The following is a 21,345-nucleotide window of genomic DNA, read 5'->3' on the forward strand; positions in this document are numbered from 1 at the left end:
TTATCCCTTACATCCTGCAAGAGATCTCTAAACATTGACCACATGTCCATAGTACATTTCCCTGCAAAAACATCATCCCAATTCACACCCGCAAGTTCTAGCCTTATAGCCTCATAATTTGCCTTTCCCCAATTAAAAATTTTCCTGTCCTCTTTGATTCTGTCCTTTTCCATGATAATTATAAAGGCCAGGGAGCGGTGGTCACTGTCCCCCAGATGCTCACCCACTGAGAGATCTGTGACCTGACCCGTTTCATTACCTAGTACTAGATCTAGAATGGCATTCCCCCGGTCGGCCTGTCCACATACTGTGACAGGAATCCGTCCTGGACACACTTAACGAATTCTGCCCCATCTAAACCCTTGGAACTAATCAGGTGCCAATCAATATTAAAACTCAATCAATATTAAAAGTTTTGTTAAAACTCTTAACGAATATTCTGCCACTGCTTGTTATTCAAACCTACACATGAATAAGTGGTAATCAGGTATGATAGGAGAAAGCACCAGCAACCATGAAGACAGGATGAATAAGGACCTATACAACGAACAAAGCTGAATTCTGATTCATAAAAGTTTGAAGTGTTGACAGAAAGCAGCATAATAGTTTATAATGTTCCCTTGCTAAATCTTCAGGTACCATTAAATCTGTGAATGTTTAGAGGATTTATCATTGTATTTTATTTACAGTTTGCCATTGCAAATGGACCATGTTGTCTTTGGGCAAAGTTCAGGGCTCTGTTCTCCTGTTGATAATCACTTCACCTATTTCAGATAATCTCTAAAATTGAGAAACTCAAGTGAAGGGCCAAAATCCACAGTGTGAAAGCACCTATGTTGAAGAACGAGATTAGTCAATAAGCACAGCTTTGGTAACCTCTGCTTGTAGTATTTCATCATTGTGCCCTCTGCTGAAAGGGTCACTCTAGACAGTAAGCAACAGAAATGCTATATGCTACCTCAAAATGAACCTCTCATTAATTGGCCAATTTTGAACCTTTCATTCCTTTTATAGGCTGGCATATTTGGTTACTATGAACAAATTTGAGTTCTATGGACGGTGGTAATGTCTTGAATGCAGTCTCAGTACAGCCTCAGGGTGGCAGCAATGCGTCAACTTTAGATCATAATATCCTGCAGAGAACATTAGAAACCTGTATATGACATTGATCAGATGCTTGATGGATATTTAGGTAGTGGCTTTGCTGCCTATGAATAGTGATTTATTTATATTTTCTTTCCCAGCCACCCCAGTTTAAACTGGATCCTCGACTGGCACGACTGCTGGGCATACACACTCAGACTCGACCTGTTATCATCCAAGCTCTCTGGCAGTACATTAAAACCCACAAGCTGCAGGATTCTCATGAACGAGAGTTCATCAACTGTGACAGATACCTCCAACAGGTAATCATTGATGTGCTAGGCACCTGTAGTTTAATAAATAGGATCAGTAGGGTTGACCAGATAGTGTTTAAACATGCAGCTTCCAAGTTAGTTTGTGCAAGAAAGGTTTGATCTTTTGATTTATAATCGATAGTACAGGGAAGCCAAGATTTTAGTTTTTGGGATCTGGTTCAAGTGGGTGCTATTAATTCCCTTGTATCTCTAGTTATATCAGGAGGTTCTAGTGTTCTGATTTGAAATTTGTCCAACAATTATACTCAAGTGCATGATTTCAAGCAAGATAAGCTGGAAAATATGTCATGCAAGCCACATAGCCTGCAGAAGCTTGGGAACTCAGTTACATAGAGTTGTACAACACAGAAATGGGCCCTTCGGCCCAGCTGCTCCATGCCAACCAAGATGCCCATCTAAGCTATGCCCATTTGAGCAATTGCCCGTACAGGACCAAATACCAGAGCACCTCGACTTATTAATAGCTCCAAAACATTGTTCTAAACCTGTTTATATTAGCATTAGAATGTATGAAAATGAATGATAACCAGGATTGATGAAGTGATTTGTCTGAATGGTGTGGACTCAAGTGCTCTGGCATTAGAGATGTTGCTTCCACTTCATGGATAAATACTCTTGGATGTAGTCTTTGCAAATACCAATTTGCTTGGCATTTACTTTGCACAAAAGCTACAAAAATGCATACTTAGCAAATTTATAGATTATTTTCTCGTACATTCCTTTTTTTCCTGCAGCATTGGTATCCACACCTTCAGTGTTCTTAGGCCCTCACTATAGAATTCCCTTGAACTCCGTTTTTCTTCTCCTTTACTGCACTCCTTAAAACACACCCTATTTTTGAAATTTCTGGCTAGTTCCTTTAGATTTGTTCATTTTGCCTTTACTGGCTAGTGAAATCTTGTTAAGAGTTGTTGGGAAGAAGTCAGTGGGTGCTTTCTTTGCTCTGTGGTGGTGCTTTCCTTTCACAAATTGCAGGAAGTATTATTAGACTAGATTCCATTCTGCATTCCTTTGTATTGCATCCTGTTAAAGTCATGGTATTCCAGTCTCCTCATCCTCTGATGACAACTGACAGATATGCACACTGTAATGCTAATGATGACTGACTGAGTCAGTGAAGGATAGTGAAGGTTGGTTTAATTTTCTAATTTCTACACACATTTTCTTACTCTCAATTGTCTCTGAATATAGCACCTCTGATCATGGCCATGTTGGAACATCTGGAACAAGCTACAGCTTGAGTGTCTTTAACCACTGATTGCATTAAACAGCCCCTCTATTCAACAGTTGAGTTTGGCTGCACGGTGCTTATAGAAGCTGTATCACGCTCTTTTCCACCCAGCTTCCCACAAACTAGCTGGCCTGTAAAATGATCAACACTAGAAGTAGCCTTTGTGTTGGTGGCACCTGCATTTTGTAGATGGCCACACCATACCTGGCATTACAGTGGAAATTATAGCTTATCAGTCACCTAACCAGGAATTTTCCTTGGGTTGGATCGTCTTTCAGTCCACTTGCCTTTATTAAAGTAAGTTTTTGGTTTAGTCAGAAAAACGTAACTTTAGATATCAAGACAGAGTAAATGTGTGCCTTTTAGGATGTACTTCTAATGCTTGGCTCTTTATTGAAATTGTACAGACAGGCAATAAGAACAACCATTGCAACTAAAACACTACATCAGTGTTTCTTTCTTTTTCAAACCCTTAGTTCCTGGAACTGAAAATCTCCTTCCAGCCAGTTCTGAGTGCCTAGAACTAGTAACATTATGGAGAGTATTAAACAATTCAAATGGACATAGGACTGACATTTCAAGCTGTCAGCAAAATGGGTCATTGAAACTTGCACCATAAATGCTTGGTTTGGCTTATAGATGTGGTTAAGGAGACGTGCTCAGAACTTTAAGACTGATTAGCCATGTGGTGCTATGCATACGAAGTTGATTTAGCCATGATTCTTTGAGGCTGGAATGATTTTAAAAAGAATTAAAAGCATAAGACCATAAGATATAGGAGCAGTATTAGGCCATTTGCCCCATTGAGTCTGCCCTAATCTCCTGCTTTCTCCTCGTATTCCTTCATGTCCTGACTAATCAAGAATCTATCAACCTCTACCTTAAATATACCCAATGACTCTTCTTCCACAGCCGCCTGTGGCAACGAATTCCACAAATTAAATCTCTGGCTAATGAAATTCCTCATCTCCATTCTAAAAAGACGCCCCTCTATTTTGAGGCTGTGTCTTCTGGTCTTAGACTCACCCTGCCATAGGAAGCACCCTCTCCACATCAAGGCCTTTTGACATTTGATAGGATTTCAATGAAATCACCCCTCATTCTTCTGAATTCCAGTGAGGAGAGGCTCAGAGCCATCAAACACTCCTAATATGACAAGCCTTTCAATCCCGGAATCATTTTCGTAAACCACCTCTGGACCCTCCCCCGCGCCAGCACCTTGGGCTTTTGCCTTGTTAAAGGCTTTCTGAAAAGCCAAGTACACAACATCCACTGTCTCTCCTTTGTCTATCCTGCCTGTTATTTTCTCATAGAATTCCAACAGATTTTTCGCGCAATGTTTTCCCTTAAGGAAACCATGCTGACCTATTTTATCATGTGCCTCCAAGTACCCCGAAGCCTCTTTCTTAATAATGGACTCCAACATCTTCCCAACCACTGAAGTCAGGCTAACTAGCCTACAATTTCCTTTCTTTTGCTTCCCTCCCTTCTTAAAGAGTGGAGTTTGCAATTTTTCAGTCCTCTGGAACCATGCCAGAATTGAATGATCCGTGAAAGAACATTGCTAATGCCTCCACAATTTCTTCAGCCCTCTTTTAGAACCCTGGAGTGTAGTCCATCTGGTCCAGGTGATTTATCTACCTTCAGACCTTTCAGCTTCCCAAGCATTTTCTCCTTAGTAACAGCACTTCTGCCCCCTGACACTCGAACTTCTGGCCTACTGCTAGTGACTTCCACAGTGAAAACTAATGCAAAATACTTTAAGTTCATCTGCCATTTCCTTGTCCCCCATTACTACCTGCACTGCTGTCTGTGGCAATGAATTGGTGACATATATGTACTTCTAATTTTATTGCAATGTACTACAGCACAGTATAGGCCCTTCGGCCCATGATGTTGTGCTAACCCTTTAACCTACATCAAGATCAATCTAACCCTTCCATCCCTCATAGCCCTTCACTTTTCTATCATCCATGTGTGTATCTAAGAGTCTTTAAATCTTCCTAATGTATCTGCCTTGAGCAGTTAAGTAGGCAAATGTGTCGTTCTGCATAAGTAATGTGGCCTTGGGATAAGTGACTTTTAAAAGCGTGTTCAGGTTGTGTTGATTTAAACGTGCACTGATTTTCAGACTGAGTCTGATCTCTTATCAGACATTGTAGTTGAATATGGTACTTTTGGGCATGGATTTTGTGTTCAGCAGAGACTCACTATTGATCTATGGCTATCCTGTTGGGAACTTGTGAGATCGCTGGTAGGAATTCTTGGTGATCTTACATAGTGGAAAGTCTTCTGACCTGTTTAGGGTCATTTTGGGGAAGGGGGAAAAGTAATCCAACCTCTGAAAAGGAGGAAAAAAAAATAAAGCTTTGAGAGAGGACTGGTTCATGTCCCTGAAAGTGAACAGAACAATCAAAACATTAAAATATGCTGAATGGTTAGGGCATTCAGTGACATTTAAAAGCTTGTACCAGAGTACTTGGTTAAACACAAAAAAAATCAAAATGAGCAAAGCACAACCTTCTCAAAAAAAATTCTCATTAAAAATTCTGAGCTAATAATCCATGAGAGACTCCTGTAGCTATGTGCTCCATTTAAATCAAGAGGGAATGCTCAGTTGTGCCTTCCTTTCGCTTGGCACAGGACTCTTCCATGAATCTGGAACACAGTATAAGATATTTACAATTAGTTTGCACTTTTACACTTAACTTCACAAAGAATCCAGACTTCAACATGCCCGACTTACCCAGAGGCAGTCCCCTGACAATAACTTGTAGATTTCTGTGCTTGGAAATACAGGTGTCCCCCGCTTTTCGAACGTTCATTTTACGAAACCTCAGTGTTACGAAAGACCTACATTAGTACCCTGTTTTCGCTTTCAGAAGGTGTTTTCACTGTTACGAAAAAATCAGCGGCGATAAAAAAATCAGCGCGCGATAAGAAGGCAGCGCGCGCCCCGAGCAGCTGCTCTCCCCCGGATTCGGAACGGCATTGCTGAAACACGTGCCTGTGAGCAACCGTTTGCAAGATGAGTTCTAAGGTGTTGGAAAAGCCTAAAAGAGCTCACAAGGGTGTTACACTTAGCGTAAAACTAGACATAATTAAACGTTTCGATCGTGGTGAACAAAGAAAGGACAAAGTGAGTTTGGCTTGTGGAAGCTGACAAAGATGAAGTTGAAGAGGTTTTGGCATCCCATGACCAAGATCTGATAGATGAAGAGCTGATGCAATTGTAAGAGGAAAGGATAACAATCGAAACCGAATGCAGTAGCGAAAGTGAAGCAACTGCGTGAGATTTTGGCTGCAATGATAAAGTACGACTTTAATTTTGAAAGGGTACGTCGGTTTAAGGGATATTTGCGGGATGGCTTGAGTGTTTACAAAAAACTGTATGATAGAAAAATGCGCAAGGCTCAGCAGTCAAGCAAGCCTTCCACATCAGCCACAGCAGATGACGAACCTCGACCTCCGACATCCAGGCAGGCAGACATAGAAAAAGATGAGCTGCCTGCTCTAATGGAAACAGACAACGAGATGACACCCCAGTGTCCCACCACCCCAACCCCCGGGCCACGGACAGATACCAATTCGTGGAGAATGCAGTGGTAGCCGGGAGGCACACAGCACATCTTTAAGAAAAAAGCCGAAATAAACATGCTAACTAATTAGGTGTCGCCCGACACGTAATTGTCGGCCCAGATCAGAGACGATGCAATCGGCACTGATCTGGGCCGACAATTACATGCCGGGCGGCACCTAATTAATTAGCTTGTTTATTTCGGCTTTTTTCTTAAAGATGTGCTGTGTGCCTCCCGGCTACCGCTGTACCCCTGCATGCTTCGTGGATCGGTATCGGTCGGTGGCCCGGAAGGTGGGGACCACTGCACCACCCAAACTCCGACAACTCAGCCGAACACACCATCATCAGTGTGCTCCGTGCTTTCCCAATTCCGGTAAGTGATACTACACTGTACATACATTATTTCTACTTTATATCGGCTGTGTATTTTTACGTGTTATTTGGTATGATTTGGCAGCTTCATAGCCTAAAGGTTACTGGAGAGAGAGTTTTTGCCAACAGCCCTGGCGTGAGATTTTCTGCCGAGAGTGCTCGCGTGAGATTTTCGCTTCGGAGAACAGTGCCAGCAATGATTGTGGAAAAGTATTTCTACTTTATATAGGCTGTGTATTTATCATATCATTCCTGCTTTTACTATATGTTACTGTTATTTTAGGTTTTATGTGTTATTTGGCATGATTTGGTAGGTTATTTTTGGGTCTGCGAACGCTGACAAAATTTTCCCATATAAATAAATGGTAATTGCTTCTTCACTTTATGACATTTCGGCTTACGAACCGTTTCATAGGAACGCTCTCCCTTCAGGTGGCAGGGAAACCTGTACTGAAATCCTAATGTTGCTGTCAATTACAGCAGCTATTACAGTGAAGACTGAGACTTTCATTGACACTTTAAAATCTCGGCCAGTACTTGGTCTAGAGTTCTAATTGAATTTTGGATATTATGTTGTAGTGTTTTAACAAATTTTAAAAGTTATGTACACAGCTCTCCTTTGAAAAGAGGACCATATGTATATTGAGTGTGCCTCTTTTGTTACAGATCTTTGAATGTCATCGAATGAAGTTCTCTGAAATCCCTCAGAGACTACATGCTCTGCTGATGCCCCCTGAGCCAATTATTATCAACCATATTATCAGGTGAATATTGTTGACATTGAAACTGCCGTACAGGACTCGGCCCAAAACGATGACTCTACTTTTTTCCATAGATGCTGCCTGGCCTGCTGAGTTCCCCCAGCATTTTGTGTGTGCTGTTTGATTCTAACTTAAGTTCATTGGATGGGTTCTATTTCTGGTTTGCTGTAAATTTTCAATCGTTTTAAGCTTTGTAAAGTGTCATACTTATTCTAATTTTATGTAAGAACTGAAGAAGCATAAGGTCCCTAAAGCCTACACCACTCAATGAGGTTATGGCTGATCATTTGTAGCTTCAGTACCACTTCCCACTCTCTCCCTTTACTCTCTTGTACTTCACATTTGTCAATGTATTCAATGACTTCAGCTTCACAACTCTAAGGTATATAATTACAAAGATTCACCACCCTCTGAGGAGAAATTCTTAATTTCTTGTCTTGAACAGCCAATTCTTGTATTGAAATTATGCCCTTGGTTCTGGATGCCTCCACTCTATCTATCCCACTCCAAATCTTTTCCAGTCCCACTACTGGCAGCTGGTTGTAATTACAATTGTACATCTGTAAACAGTTATTAAAATAATAAAATCAATTTAAATATATTATCTATGAATAAATTTAAAAAGTAAGGTAAAATAACAAGCTCCTTGCAGTTAGTTTTTCTCCATGGATGTGTCAATTGAGGTTTAAACAGTAGTTAGCTTGTTTTGGATCAACCTGTGATCAGTCTGCTCTATTGGACCCAATTTAACTATAGCTTAATTGTGTGCTTTTGTCCTTGTATAATCCTGTCCATTCGATGTTTCAGTGTGGACCCAAATGATCAGAAGAAGACTGCTTGTTACGATATTGATGTAGAGGTGGATGACACATTGAAGACTCAGATGAACTCCTTTCTCCTATCTACTGCTAGCCAGCAGGAGATTGCTGCTCTCGATAATAAGGTTAGCCTGGAATGTTCTAACTAAAGAATGCATTTGTCCTTCTGAGAACACAGGTAATGCTGAAGAAATCCAGTGTAGAGAATTAAATCTAAAGTGAAGCTTCTCACTGTGCTTCTCACTCTTGTCAGATGGCTATTTTTAAACACTTAAATATTTGTAGTACTGAGTATGGAGATTGTAGGTTCTTGAGTATTTCTGTATGATTTATGTTTGTATGCTTTAAATATTGCACAGCAGTGATGAAGGTAAAAGTATTAAAAAATGAAAGTATAAAAATATAAAGTATAAAAATTCAGATTTGCTCAAAGAATTAGTGGCCTGTTGTTTTAATATTAAAGTGAAGAGCATGCAAAAGAGGGATTATCTGAATAACTTCCATGGACTGGATAAATTGTGTATTTTCTGTATCAGATACAAAATGGCATCTCAGCCTTAGCTTTTCCAGTGAAGGTAGATTTCTGTGTGATTTTTATATTTAAACTGAATAATCTTGGTGCTTTACTCTTACAGATTCATGAAACAATTGAGACCATTAACCAGCTCAAGACACAGAGAGAGTTCATGTTGAGCTTTGCCAGAGATCCACAGGGCTTTATCAATGACTGGCTGCAGTCACAGTGCCGTGACCTGAAGGTACGTATTTTACCAGCTGCATTCATGTTAAGTTCCTTTTTAGGCTAGCCATTTTAAAGGCACTTTCCACTCTATTCTTGTGAGACAATATTTGTTAAACATGAGAAAGTATTTTGAAGTTTCAGTTAACAGGTTTAAAAGCTCCTTATTTCTCACATTTGTGCGGAAGTGAATTTGAAAAGGGGTGGCACCTGAATATCTCTGATACTGTATTCCCTATCTTGAGCTGTTTGCGGTGAACTGTTGAATTTTCATTTGTTATTTTCCACTATTATAAAAGGCATGCAATTGCAGTGTTCTATATGTAAAAAGCATAGTTAAATGTACACAATGTTGGGATCCAGAGCAAGAGTAAGCCTCATAGGATGGCACACAAGCACCATCTGTTCTGGTGAAAGATGTTGGTGATTAAATATATGTACGTCCTATTGGGTGTGTTACTTAGGTTTGTGAATTAGTGAAGGCAGGTGGGTTAGTGCATGCTCCTTTGCATCGCACCTGAGCTAATTAAATTTAAGGAATACAGCGTGGCCTTTTTAGATTAAAGGACAGAAAGATAATGCTTGTAATTTTGTGGTGCTAATCTCCATCACTTGGCTATCTGCCTGCTGTTGTTAATTGGTTATGGCAGCAATTTAGTAATTTGTTCTACAATGTAGTCCTCTCTGCTGGGTTTATCCACATTATCGATATAGGGGTGATAACTCCTTAAGGAAGCAAGACTGAAGTCAAACTTTTTAATTGCCCACAAACTGAATGGGTTCTGCAGGAATCATGTTGCCTTACTTTGTGCTGCCATACTGAACAATAATTCTTGATTACTTTTTTAAGAAAATCAGTTGGGCATTATTTTAACTCTGGGCAACCATATTTTTGCTTGTTGTATACTGTGTTTATTGCCTTATGAGTATGGGGAGTGTAGAATGGGAAGATGTCATTCAATCCACCAAGCTTGCTCTTTCCGTAGTCAATGAACCAATTGGTCTGGAACTCTGTTGAACCTCTTTAATAATATAACGCTTACAATTGACAATATTGGCAAAAAATGCCTAATGGTTGCATATAATATTCCTGTGTTAGTTCAGCAACGGTGTTAACTTGTCATTTCAGTTTCCTATGGCCATATTTGTGGTGGAGGCTGCCCGTTTTGGTGTCGTTGCACCTGCTGGATTACAAGCCAAATCTTCATGCACCCAGTAGTGGTGTCCCGCCATGGGCAACTGAGTGCAATTGCAATGGTGTATTTGTATGAATGAATTTTATTGTGCCTGTGGCTACAGGAAGCTTTAATAACAAAGAAACAATGTACAGCTTCAAACTAGGCACAAAATTCCAGCTGCACGCCCTGGACGTTAAACTGGGCTTCACCTTAAGATGTTTTCTTGCATTATCTCATGCCTTTGTTTCAGCCAGGAGAATGTTTTGTGAATGGATAAAATATTCGCCCACCAATATTACTAACAAAAAAAAAGCAGCAAAGCTTCCCTGGCTAATATTTGTCCCTTTGGGGAAAAAAAAAGTCATTTTTCGCATGCTGTTTGGAATCTAGCTGTGCGCAAATTGGCCGTCGTATTTTCTTACTTTGCAACAGTGATTGTATTTCAGAAGTAGCTAATTGGGCCATAAAGCACTTTAGGATGTACTGAGGTCACTGAGGCGCAGAATAATGCTTTCTTTATGCACTGTTTAATTGTGACTATGAGCCGAGAGTGCATGTTTTCTCAGCTAGAGGCTTAGTTGTAAATCTGGTGAGAGAGATGTGCACCAGGGGTACACAAGTAATTCAAATAGAAACATTAAGGCAGGATTTTACAACTCTGCAGGTTGCTGTGGAACTTACCTGTAGACTGTCAGCAGCATATTTAGCTTTTCTCTTGGTAGTGTGCTTTACAGAGCCTCAAATACCAGCAGGCATTTGTTTCCATAGAATATCTCGTCTCTGCATAGTGCTCAAAGCAACAGGACATTCAAAAGGATTTCCATTATAGAAATTCAGCTCAAAAGAAGGCTATTTCATACAATTGCTTGCCGAAGCACCAAACAGTTGTTAACCCTCTCTTCCTTGTGTGCCTATTCCTTTACTGTCACCTATTCTGCATGAAATACTGAATTCACTCTGCATTGTTATCTCATTTGCAGTAAAATATTGCAAATTCTAAACCGATATGTTATTCCTTTTAACTATCCCATTCATACTTGGCTAATCCTAAGTGTATGCTACATTGCACCCAAAGAAAATGATCTGTGATTTTTACCGCTTAAATCCTTTTAAATTTTTGATCACTTCTATTTTGTCATTTGTTCGATGATCAATCCCAAGTTTTGCCAAATCTCTCACCCAGTTTATTTCCCTTCATCCTCTTCTCTATCCATGCTGCTTGCATCCTTTCTCTGAAACTGCTCACAACACACTAATTGATGCAACATACATCAAAGTTGCTGGTGAATGCAGCAGGCCAGGCAGCATCTCTAGGAAGAGGTACAGTTGACGTTCCGGGCCAAGACTTGTCCTGACGAAGGGTCTCGGCCCGAAACGTCGACTGTACCTCTTCCTAGAGATGCTGCCTGCCCTGCTGCGTTCACCAGCAACTTTGATGTGTGTTGCTTGAATTTCCAGCATCTGCAGAATTCCTCGTGTTTACACTAATTGATAATATTTTCTTGATAAATCTAGTGGTAAGTCAAGCCTTAATATTCTGTGCCCTTGCATATAAAATCCAGTTCCCATTGGCCTATTTTTATGGTGTTCTCTGTTACAGTTTTAAAGTTCTACAAATCGGCACTCCATCGTCTTTATTGATTATTTTAGTTCAAGGTTTATTTCTATTTATTTTCTCCAAATTTTTACTTATGTACATCTATCTTGAGCTGAATTTGTCACACATTAGACTAGTCCCTGTTCTTTGTTTTTTTTTTGTGTGCTGTTTGCTTTATCCCCTAACTTGGTCTTTCCAGCAAATTTTGCTAATTCCATTTTGCCCACATCCATATCATACTGTGATTCTTCCAACAACATATCTCTGCTATTGTAGTTTACCCACCACAAAAGTTCAAAGACGTACATGTGGACAATGTTCCAATAAAATGAGAAAGTATTTCATTTTTTTTTAGAATCTAGGTTTGCAAAGCCACACTGTGAACCTTGAATTGGCATCAGTAGCAGTATTGTTCTAACATAATTGCTGTTGTGTATCAAGGGTACACATAGTCATGAGTTTTTCCCTTATTGCCTATTCGGCTGAGCACCTCTACCTCGATTCTTGCCAAATACAGTACAAACTTATTTAGGTGTTTGAGTATTAGTTGGCTGCAACTGCACGTTTTCCTGTTTGAAGTAATGATAATTGCTCACATTCTTTTTCCATATATACATTGTATAGAGTGTACATGGTATTTTAATAATGCATTGGAGCACTTAAACCAAATATTTAATTCTGTTCTGTTATTTAGAATATAGTGGCGGCTTATGAGAGTAGCTGAACCTCCAACACCAGAATAAAATGGTGTCCTTTGACACCTTACAGCTAGCTGCTCTTATTTGTCACTGACCTTTTCCATACATGGTAAATTAATATCTTACAGCAATTGTCAGCAGCACTGCAGTCAAAGTGAAGCATTCCATTTCAGAATCACTTCTACAATGCTGAAACTTGCTGCTGTACATCAACCTTGCCCCATTTGTTATTAGAGGATTTCCTTCGTAGTCTGCACTAACGGTGAAGGTATGCCTGGTAGAAAATACAGCCTGCATTAACAACTCTTGACGTCCTGAATTGAGAGATCTTTGTGGTTAAAGCAAAATTTCACCTGCCTTTTGATGGGTAAACGGGAGGGGGGGCGGTGAGGAGAAGTATGAAATCAACATGCAGCGTTATTTTTGAACATCTAACCACTCCACTTCATGATTTGAAAAGAGGGAAACCTTTCACCTTCCCCAGCCTACACATCCTTGAATCCCACATTATATGGTTGGCTCTTAATGCTTGACAAGTTTGCAGCAATGTAAGAACAATGGCCAAACCACACCCTGCAAGCAAATTTATTTTGTAAAGCATCATGTAATTAACTGCCTGTAAACCAGCACAGCATTCAGTAGAACAATTGTAGAAGCAAGCCCTTGGCTTTTATGGGTTTCTTTTGCAAGCAATAAAGTGTGAAATGCGCTGAGGTTTTAGATTTCGTATCATGAAATAATCGAAACCTTTGCTATCAAAAGTACAAATCTACCATCATCTAATTCAGTGGTCAGACAGGCTGTGGGGATTGAATGGCCTAATTCTGATTCTATAGTCCTATGTATGTAATTATTATAAGGCAATTAATCATAACCTGGCTTCCTTTGAATAGCAAGCTTGTGTTTCCCCTCCCATGCTTTCTGCATTCCACCCCAAATAAAATTTGAACATATGCTTTACTCTTTGCAGCCACATTACATTGCAATATCTGCAACTTCTGCTGTTCTACACCGTGAAGTACCAGAAAAGTACCTTTTATCTGCCTCTCTGATGCTACGTGTTTCTGTCATGCGCTAATGAAATGCAAAATGCAATTGCCGATGAGCCTTCCAACCCCTGCCATTTTGATAACTAGTGAACTTGAGCTACCCTAGTAGAATCTTGGAACCTTCGACACCATTTATTTTTATTTTGCATCTGTCTGTTCCAGTCACTTTTGATGTTTTGTATTGTAGTCTATGACTGATGTGGTAGGAAACCCAGAGGAAGAGCGCAGAGCAGAGTTCTACTTCCAGCCCTGGGCTCAAGAAGCTGTCTGCAGATACTTCTATTCTAAGGTAAGAATATGGTAATACTCACTCCATCATTGGGTGAGATCTTTGTTCTAGTTTACTTGTGTAACAGAACATATAGATGAGTTAAAATGTTTCCATTTCATCTTGAACCCTTCATTTAGAACCATCCTTGTTTTGATGGGGTAAGCATCTGCTCTCCATCTGTTTTCTGAAGTCTCCATGCATGTTTTAAAGTCATGTCATCAGTGAAGAGCAAAAGCACAAAATTGCCCGGGTTGAGACAAGTGGACAATCCAGCTCATGTCCAGAGATAGGGAGGTGAGATGAGTGGTTCTGGAGTTGAATAGTGCTATTGAAGTAATTTCTGTTGTAGTCTGTTTCAGATGTTCACTGACAAATGCGCAGAACGTGGTCTTGCATAAGCTTGTTGGTTCACTTCTCTTTTGAATTGTGAAGTCTTTAACTCCATATTTACTTCCCTGACAAATCTGAACCATAATATTTTATCCTTCAAGCATTCACTTTACCTGCATTATGTGAGGGGGGAGGCAAAATAAACTCCATGATTTCATCATACTTCAAAATGCTGCTTAGGTATTTAATTGCTAAGCATTCACTTGCAAATATGGCCACCCTATTAGCCACAAATTGCAAATGATAAGGGGCTGTTTTGGTTGAGACATGATTTCTGACCAGGACAACAGGAGGGCTCAACTTGAGGGTTTCAGCTTAGCATCCTGTCCACTACCCATTATTGTGTTAAATTGTCAGTTTATATTATGTAGTTAAGCCATGGAAGAGAGGTTTGGAAGCATGATCTTCTGCCTCAGGCATGAATGACACCAGTTGAGCCAAGTTAATACTTAATTAAGCATGGTGTTTGAAGCTTAAGATAATGGTCTGAAAGGGACTTGGTAACTGGGGCAGATGAACAGTAATGGATGTTTGCTTTTCTGTCATAAATCTAAGATTTATTGCCCCATCTATTCATTTATTTTTTGTTTTCTTTCCTCTTTTATAACACCTATGGCCTTTAAAGAGCATTGCTTTTTCCAGAGTCTAGCTTTTTGATTGATAAATGTATTGACTGTTCCACGCAGTTCTGTTGTTTTTTTGATCAACTTTTTTAAAAGGGGAAACGGAATCTAGCCTGTCCATCGCAGGCTGTGAATAAAGTCAAATGTCTAGAAAGATTTAAAAGATATTTTCTGATCTGTGCACCATCAATGCACTGTGAGCAACTGATTCAAACTGGTTGTGTGTACCAGTTGAATGTGCTGTGTTAGTCATTACATAATGAATATGGAACATGAATTCTGGCATGATACAGCGTTTAAACAAGTGACATATTTGGTAAATATCTGTGCAACTTCTTACTGGAGTGGTACCGATTTTCCTCTTGTCTGGTTGCACCCAATCCCTGTCCCCAGAGAAGCTGGTGCATTTTAGTGTCAGGATGTAAGACTGTGGCTGAAAGTTCAATGGAGCAGGAGACCTCTCAAACCTTATTTACTGTTCAGTGAAATCATAGTTCATTTGTGGCCTGACTCCATATACCAGTCTTTGTCCCATTATCCTTATCTCCTATACCTGCTGGGTGTTCACATCTATTTTAACTTTAGATTTTTAGTGTTAACATTTTTATTGGTGTTTTTTTGCTCAAGAAGAGACTGTTGTTAACCAGACTGTATCACTCCATTTCTTGTTTATCCTGTCCCACTTTTCTCTGAGCAACATTAGCTCTGGGCTTGAAGAAAGTAGGATTATTAAGGGTCCAAGGAAGTCCTAGCTTCTCACTAAACAGCAATAATGGACTTCTGACAACTTGGGTTCTGGTTTGGCCAAGATGCCACTTCATGCCTTTCCCTGTTTGCTTCATCATCAGGGAGGTTCTTCATCGCCTCTTTAAATAGGCCAAAAGAGGTACTGCTCTGCTCACAGCTGGCAATCGTTCCAGGAAAGCATTGTAACCATGGAAGCACAGTGTCTTCTGTTTGGTCAGAGATGTGAAACGACACATAAAAGCAAGAATGTAATACTGAGGCTCTACAAGGCATTGGTCAAACCACACTTGGAGTGTCTTGAGCAGTTTAGGGCCTCTTATCTGTGGAACAATATGCTGGCATTGAAGGGGGTCCAGAGTAGGTTCACAAGAATGAATCTGAGAGCGAAAAGGTTAATGTATAAGGAGCGTTTGATGTCTTCAAGCCTGTACTCTTTGGTGTCTAGTATTGTGTGTGTGAGGGGGGACTTCATTGAAACTTACTGGTACTGGATGTTGAAATGCCTAGGTAACTGGATGTTTCCTATAGTGGGAGAGCCTAGGACCAGGGGTTGCAGCCTCAGAATAGAAAGATGTCCCTTTAGAGCAGAGATGAGAAGGAATTTCTTTAGCCAAAGGGTGGTGAATCTGTGGAATTCATTGCCACAGATGACAGTGGGGGCCAAGTCATTGGGTATATTTAAAGCTGAGGTTGATAGGTTCTTGATTAGTAAGGGGGGTCAAAGGTTACAGGAGAATGGAGCTAAGTGGGAAAGTAAATAAGCCATGGTGGAATGGCGAAGCACAGTTGATAGGCCGCATTGCGTGCTCTTTCCTTTACAATACCTTAGCTCTAAAGCTGGATAGCAACTTTTTCTTTCTCTCTCATTTTAGGTGCAGCAAAGGAGACAGGAGCTTGAACAAGCCCTTGGGATCCGCAATACATAAAAGATGGCCTCATCCTACGTGTAGCAACGAGTTGACATGAGATGTCTGGGTTCAAGGTTGAACACAGTTTTATATGTGCACAAAGATTTCTGTTACAGTGTACAAACTGTAAAACTACATGCAACACTTGCACAAAATAAATCACCACATAGCCCTTGTACTCCTGAAGTGTTCTTTGCTACCTTTTATTATAAACTGACATGTTCCCTTTATTAAAAGCATAGGATTAGAAAGTAACATTAGCTTATTATATCCATATTTGGGGAAATATAAACCACAATTGGTTGACCTCAATAACTACATAAAATTCTATTTAAATGAACTAGTACTACTTCTAATAATGATATATTAGCATACTAGATCAGATAATTAATCCTATATTTACTTTTGTTGTATTTTTCATAACCAAGAGGCTTTGTGTTGAAAGTAGCAAGTATTTTGTAGACAGACTGTGATACCAGCTACTTAACACCCACCCTCAAAAAGAAACCACGTGCTGCTTTTAACAATGGAGTGTTTCTGAAATTCAATGGTGATTTTGCGGCAGTATTGGTACCTGCCTAAAGGCAGGTCAGTGCCTCTTTGCCCCTTCACGTTAGATTTATGCTATCCCACTTGCCAACTTTGGGGGGGGGCTAACGTAAGGGTGCAGTGTTTATTTCTTTTTTAAAAAATCCTTAAAAATAACTAGCTTGCAAGTAATAAGTGTATTAATCTCACTATTTACAATTGATTCTGTCTTGTTGCTTTGAAGGTTAATTTGAATTTGCATACAAGTTTTCAGGTTTTTCTTTCTCTGCTTTGAAATTCATCTCGTTAGTTTTTGACAAATAACTAGTTACATGTTTAAAACACGTTTTTCTTTAAATTAGTGAATGACTTTAAAAATCACTCCAGTGCTGCTTTATTACTGGGTTGAATGTATCGTACGTATCTTATGTATTTTACTTTGTTCTTCTTGACTCCTATTAGAAGCTTCAAAGCCAGAAATGAAGGGATAATTTTGTCTGGCTTTAGACAAAAAACTGTTGTGTACAATTCTAATTGAAAGGTATCCGGATGACTATAGTTGCTTTGTCTGATGCATTGATAAAGGTATTATGTACGTTTAATACTTTATGTATTGTTTAACACTTGAAGGTTGGTGTGTATAGTACCTTTAACATCACCCTTGTACTTTGTATTAGTCTTAATAGAGCTCAGTACAATTCTACTGTAAGGTTACAGTAATAACTGTAGCACAATTTCTTTTGTTTGGGAGCTTTCCACGACACACCTTAAACTTTTCAAGGCACAAAGCAGTCACTTAAGTTTTACCTCTCTGAACATGCAAGTGAAACCCAGTCCAGTGGTTGTACAAACTACAACAGTTGGATGAAATCTTCATAGGAGTCAATATTTTGTAGCAATTTAAAGGTTAATTAGTTTTTAAAAGTGAAGGAGTGATTAAACTGATACACGATCCCTACCATTCCCTAACATTGCAGCAGCTTATGTGTGGACCCTCTTACACATAGAGAACATTATTTTTTATCAAGTTTAATTCTGAGGTCTTGCAATATGTTTCATAACATAAGCCCTTTGAAGCTTGATTCTATTATTCAATTTGGAAAGAGTTGATGCCAGTCTCTTAAATATATTAAAAAGACACCTTGCCCTATTTAAAAGCACTCATTTGGGAGAGTAAGTTCTGCAAATTCCAAAACAAAGGCATATGTTTTCTTGAACACATTTTTATTGCTCAATAGTGCCCATCCACTCAATAAAGCCTTATTGAGTGGGTGGGCACTATTGATCAATAAAAATATGTTCAAGTCCCCTCTGACGTTCTGTGCCCAGGTTTTCAGGTAGTGACTAGCTGGATAAGCTATTGGAGGTTGGACAGTGCCTTTGATCAGAGGCTGAAAGCAGGACATAAAATGTTACATTTTTAAAATAAATTTATGACCTATAACCTAAATTAGAATAGGATAGAGTTGTCCCTTGGTGTTAGGGTGACAGCAGTGCTTTTGTCAAATTGATGCTTTATTCCTGCATTGTAATTGAAAAGTCCAAGCAATGCCTTTTTTGTACCTGTAGAATTTTCTCCCCCTTAAATCTAGAATGCAAGATTAACACTGCTTCGAAGAGAATAAAATAGTTAAAATAAATCTCCCCAATAGGGTGGTTGAGGTCCTTAGGTGTTCACCCTATCAATTAAATCATGCTTGAACAACAACATCCCAAGTTCACTCGCTGGTTTGTTCATTTTTCCACTTGGACAAAATTTGACATCCTACAATTGGCTGCTCCCAGGGTGGGAGAAAAAAAAAGAAAGAATTAGCCAGAATTGCTGCCTAGTTACTGCTTGGCTCTTTGTTATTGAATACCGCTTCAGTGTTCCATATCTAGGCTTGCTGCTGAGTAGTTGATTTGAGAAGGTGGAGTCCATGCCAACATCCATGAAATCATAACTTGAAGCATTTGAAAGGGTTGCAGAGGGCAGATCTTCTAAATTATCATTGGATAAAAAGCAATAACAATTGACTTTCTTCAGTAACTGACCAGCTGGGAATTGCAGCTGAAAACAAATCAGTTATGTTTCCAGTGACATTGAAAGTTTTTCCCTTGGTTATGCTGCTATTAGATAGTTAATCTGAAGCCACTTGGATGTTTGAAGTGGGCGCTGTGTGTTTGACGGCATACGTCTGTATTGCTAGATGTTGTTGGATCTGTTTTATTCCATTCAGCTACCTCTTCAAATGTTGAAAAAAAAACAAAATGAAAGTAATTTGATTTCAAACACTTGCGTCCTCTTTCTTGGTATGACTGTGGTTAGGATGGGGGTAGTCACAAATAGAAGCAGTTAAACCTCAGCAGTTATGCTGCAACAAGCTGTATTTTTACTGAGTAACATTTTGAGGGACCATTTTTGTACACTATGCTTGTATGTGTCACTCAGTTTTAATAAAACCTTCAACACAGAATATTATTGTGTGGTTTACTGCGGCAATCATTTGCTTTTAGTGCTGCTCCTGTAACATCATAAGGCACAATTGCAATTCTGTTCAGTGCATGGTAATTTGATTTCTTTTGCTTTTCTTTTCTGAAAAAGGACCTAATTAACCTACAGATTCGGTTTTGAAACTGCATTAATTGCACTGATTATCTGCTGCATAACAAAAGTGGCAGATTGTTGAAAATTATGTCCAGTTCCAATGTCACAGGACTATTCCAATAGAAGTTTGATTCTTGCACTGTTATCCAATAAGCAGCCACCATCTTACGTGTTAAACACATTTTGTATAGCTCTAAGAAACAAACCGATCTGGGAGGAGTGAATCAAATTGGTAATTTGTTTCCTTCTGTATTTAGTGACCTCTTAAATCCCATTGGTGTATTCTAGCCAAACAATACAATCACCATGCAGTGGGCTCTTTGCATGAGGCTAATAAAAATTAGTATAATAAATGAGTTAATTGTAACCCACTGCACAAAGCAGTGAGATTTATTCCCCATTACTGTGATACAAAGCACAATTTGGATAGTAGTGATCTCAAACTTGCAAATTAAAAACTGAAGCACCTGAAATCCAGTGTACTTGAACTGTGGCAAGTGCACTAAGAGGTCTTGGAAATCAAGCCCTTTTGTATTATCAACAAATCATTTCACTATACATCACGCTAAGCTTTCAGTACAGTTAGTAAGCTCACCGGTGGCAACTCACGTTCAACCTGGTAGCTTAATTGCAAAAAAGAATTCACTGGATATGACAATTTTGATTCTAGTTTCCAAAAAAAGTTGCTGCAATTGTGGGGAAACTTACTTGTGACATTGTTTCCAAAGTACAAAACTGAGCCTTTACTTTTCAAGCTGCTCAACCTCAGCACACACAGTAATGACCAATTAGTAACTAGAAATGCTGCGAATATTTTGATACTTTGATTTTTTTTTGTGCCTTTCAGGACTTGAATGGTTATGTTCAAAGTCCTGCAGGGAAAGTGTTCATTTAGTCCTAACAAAGGTACCTAATTATTTTTTTTTCAAGCCATTTTTCCCCTAATGGGGCAGCCTTAATGTGTTTTAAACCTTCAATGGTTTCATGCAATTTTTTAAATGTTCAGCAATGGATTATCCAGGTAGTGTAACTACTTCCTGGCTTATAATTTTTGAATACTTTTTCTACCCCATTTCTCTACCCATTTGCTGGCATTAGCTGGACTTTCATTGGATGATGGGAAATGCAGGTTTTCCCAGCTGATCTTAATCAGATGTTCCTCCAATGTCCGAGCATGTTTTTCCAAGATTGGTTAATGATTGGGGTAACAAATTTCTCCCTTGGATGCTGAGGCTGTTGTTTAAATTACGAGCACTTGGCCTCAATTGATTAATTAAGCACAGACTGTACAACTAAAAGTGAAGTGACGCTTGTTTGTCCCTGTGTAAAACTTGCGTGCATGTGAAGAGCCTCTTCACTGGCTATATGCAGCTGGCTGCAAAACCCTGATCTGCTGGCGCAAATTCCCCCTCTTGTGTGCACACTATAGAAAGGAAGTGATAAACCTAGAAGGTGCAGAAAAGATTCACAAGGGTGTTTCTGGAACTGGAGGTTGGACAGTCTGTGACTGTTTTCCCTGGAGTGAAGGAGGCTGAGGGGTGACTTCTTAAGATTTATAAAATCATTAAGGACATAGATAGAATGAAGGCACATAGAAAGTGGTGGGTATATGGAATGAGCTACCAGAGGAAGTGGTACATGTGAGGACAATTACAACATTTGGACAGGAAAGGTGAGAGGGATATGGTCCGAATGTAGGCAAATGGGACTAGCTTAGATGGGTAGCTTGGTCAGCATGGAGGGCCTGTTTCTGTGCTATATGACTCTATATCCACACAGTCATCCTGTGTAGTATGGCAACATTCTGCAGGCAATGTACAATACTTCTTTGAACTCTGAACTAGAGCTGG

The 21,345-nt window shown here is 39.4% G+C and overlaps 1 protein-coding gene across 2 annotated transcripts in view; it reads left to right on the top strand.

Moving 5' to 3' along the window:
- The window catches only part of LOC134340290 (SWI/SNF-related matrix-associated actin-dependent regulator of chromatin subfamily D member 1), a 108,268-nt gene that overhangs the window by 25,456 nt on the left and 61,467 nt on the right, over positions 1 to 21,345 (top strand). Inside the window, exons 8-13 of one of the 2 annotated variants that reach the window (XM_063037342.1) lie at positions 1,245 to 1,406; positions 7,268 to 7,365; positions 8,170 to 8,305; positions 8,816 to 8,938; positions 13,629 to 13,730; positions 16,345 to 19,357. In XM_063037342.1, the coding sequence (XP_062893412.1) occupies positions 1,245 to 1,406; positions 7,268 to 7,365; positions 8,170 to 8,305; positions 8,816 to 8,938; positions 13,629 to 13,730; positions 16,345 to 16,398 (675 nt within the window). In that variant the 3' untranslated portion in view covers positions 16,399 to 19,357. Of the gene's footprint in view, positions 1 to 1,244; positions 1,407 to 7,267; positions 7,366 to 8,169; positions 8,306 to 8,815; positions 8,939 to 13,628; positions 13,731 to 16,344; positions 19,358 to 21,345 lie in introns of those variants that run through there. The other variant, XR_010016514.1, reaches the window with a different exon arrangement.

This window comes from Mobula hypostoma, chromosome X1, assembly GCF_963921235.1.
Source record: "Mobula hypostoma chromosome X1, sMobHyp1.1, whole genome shotgun sequence".
Taxonomy (NCBI): Eukaryota; Metazoa; Chordata; class Chondrichthyes; order Myliobatiformes; family Myliobatidae; genus Mobula; species Mobula hypostoma.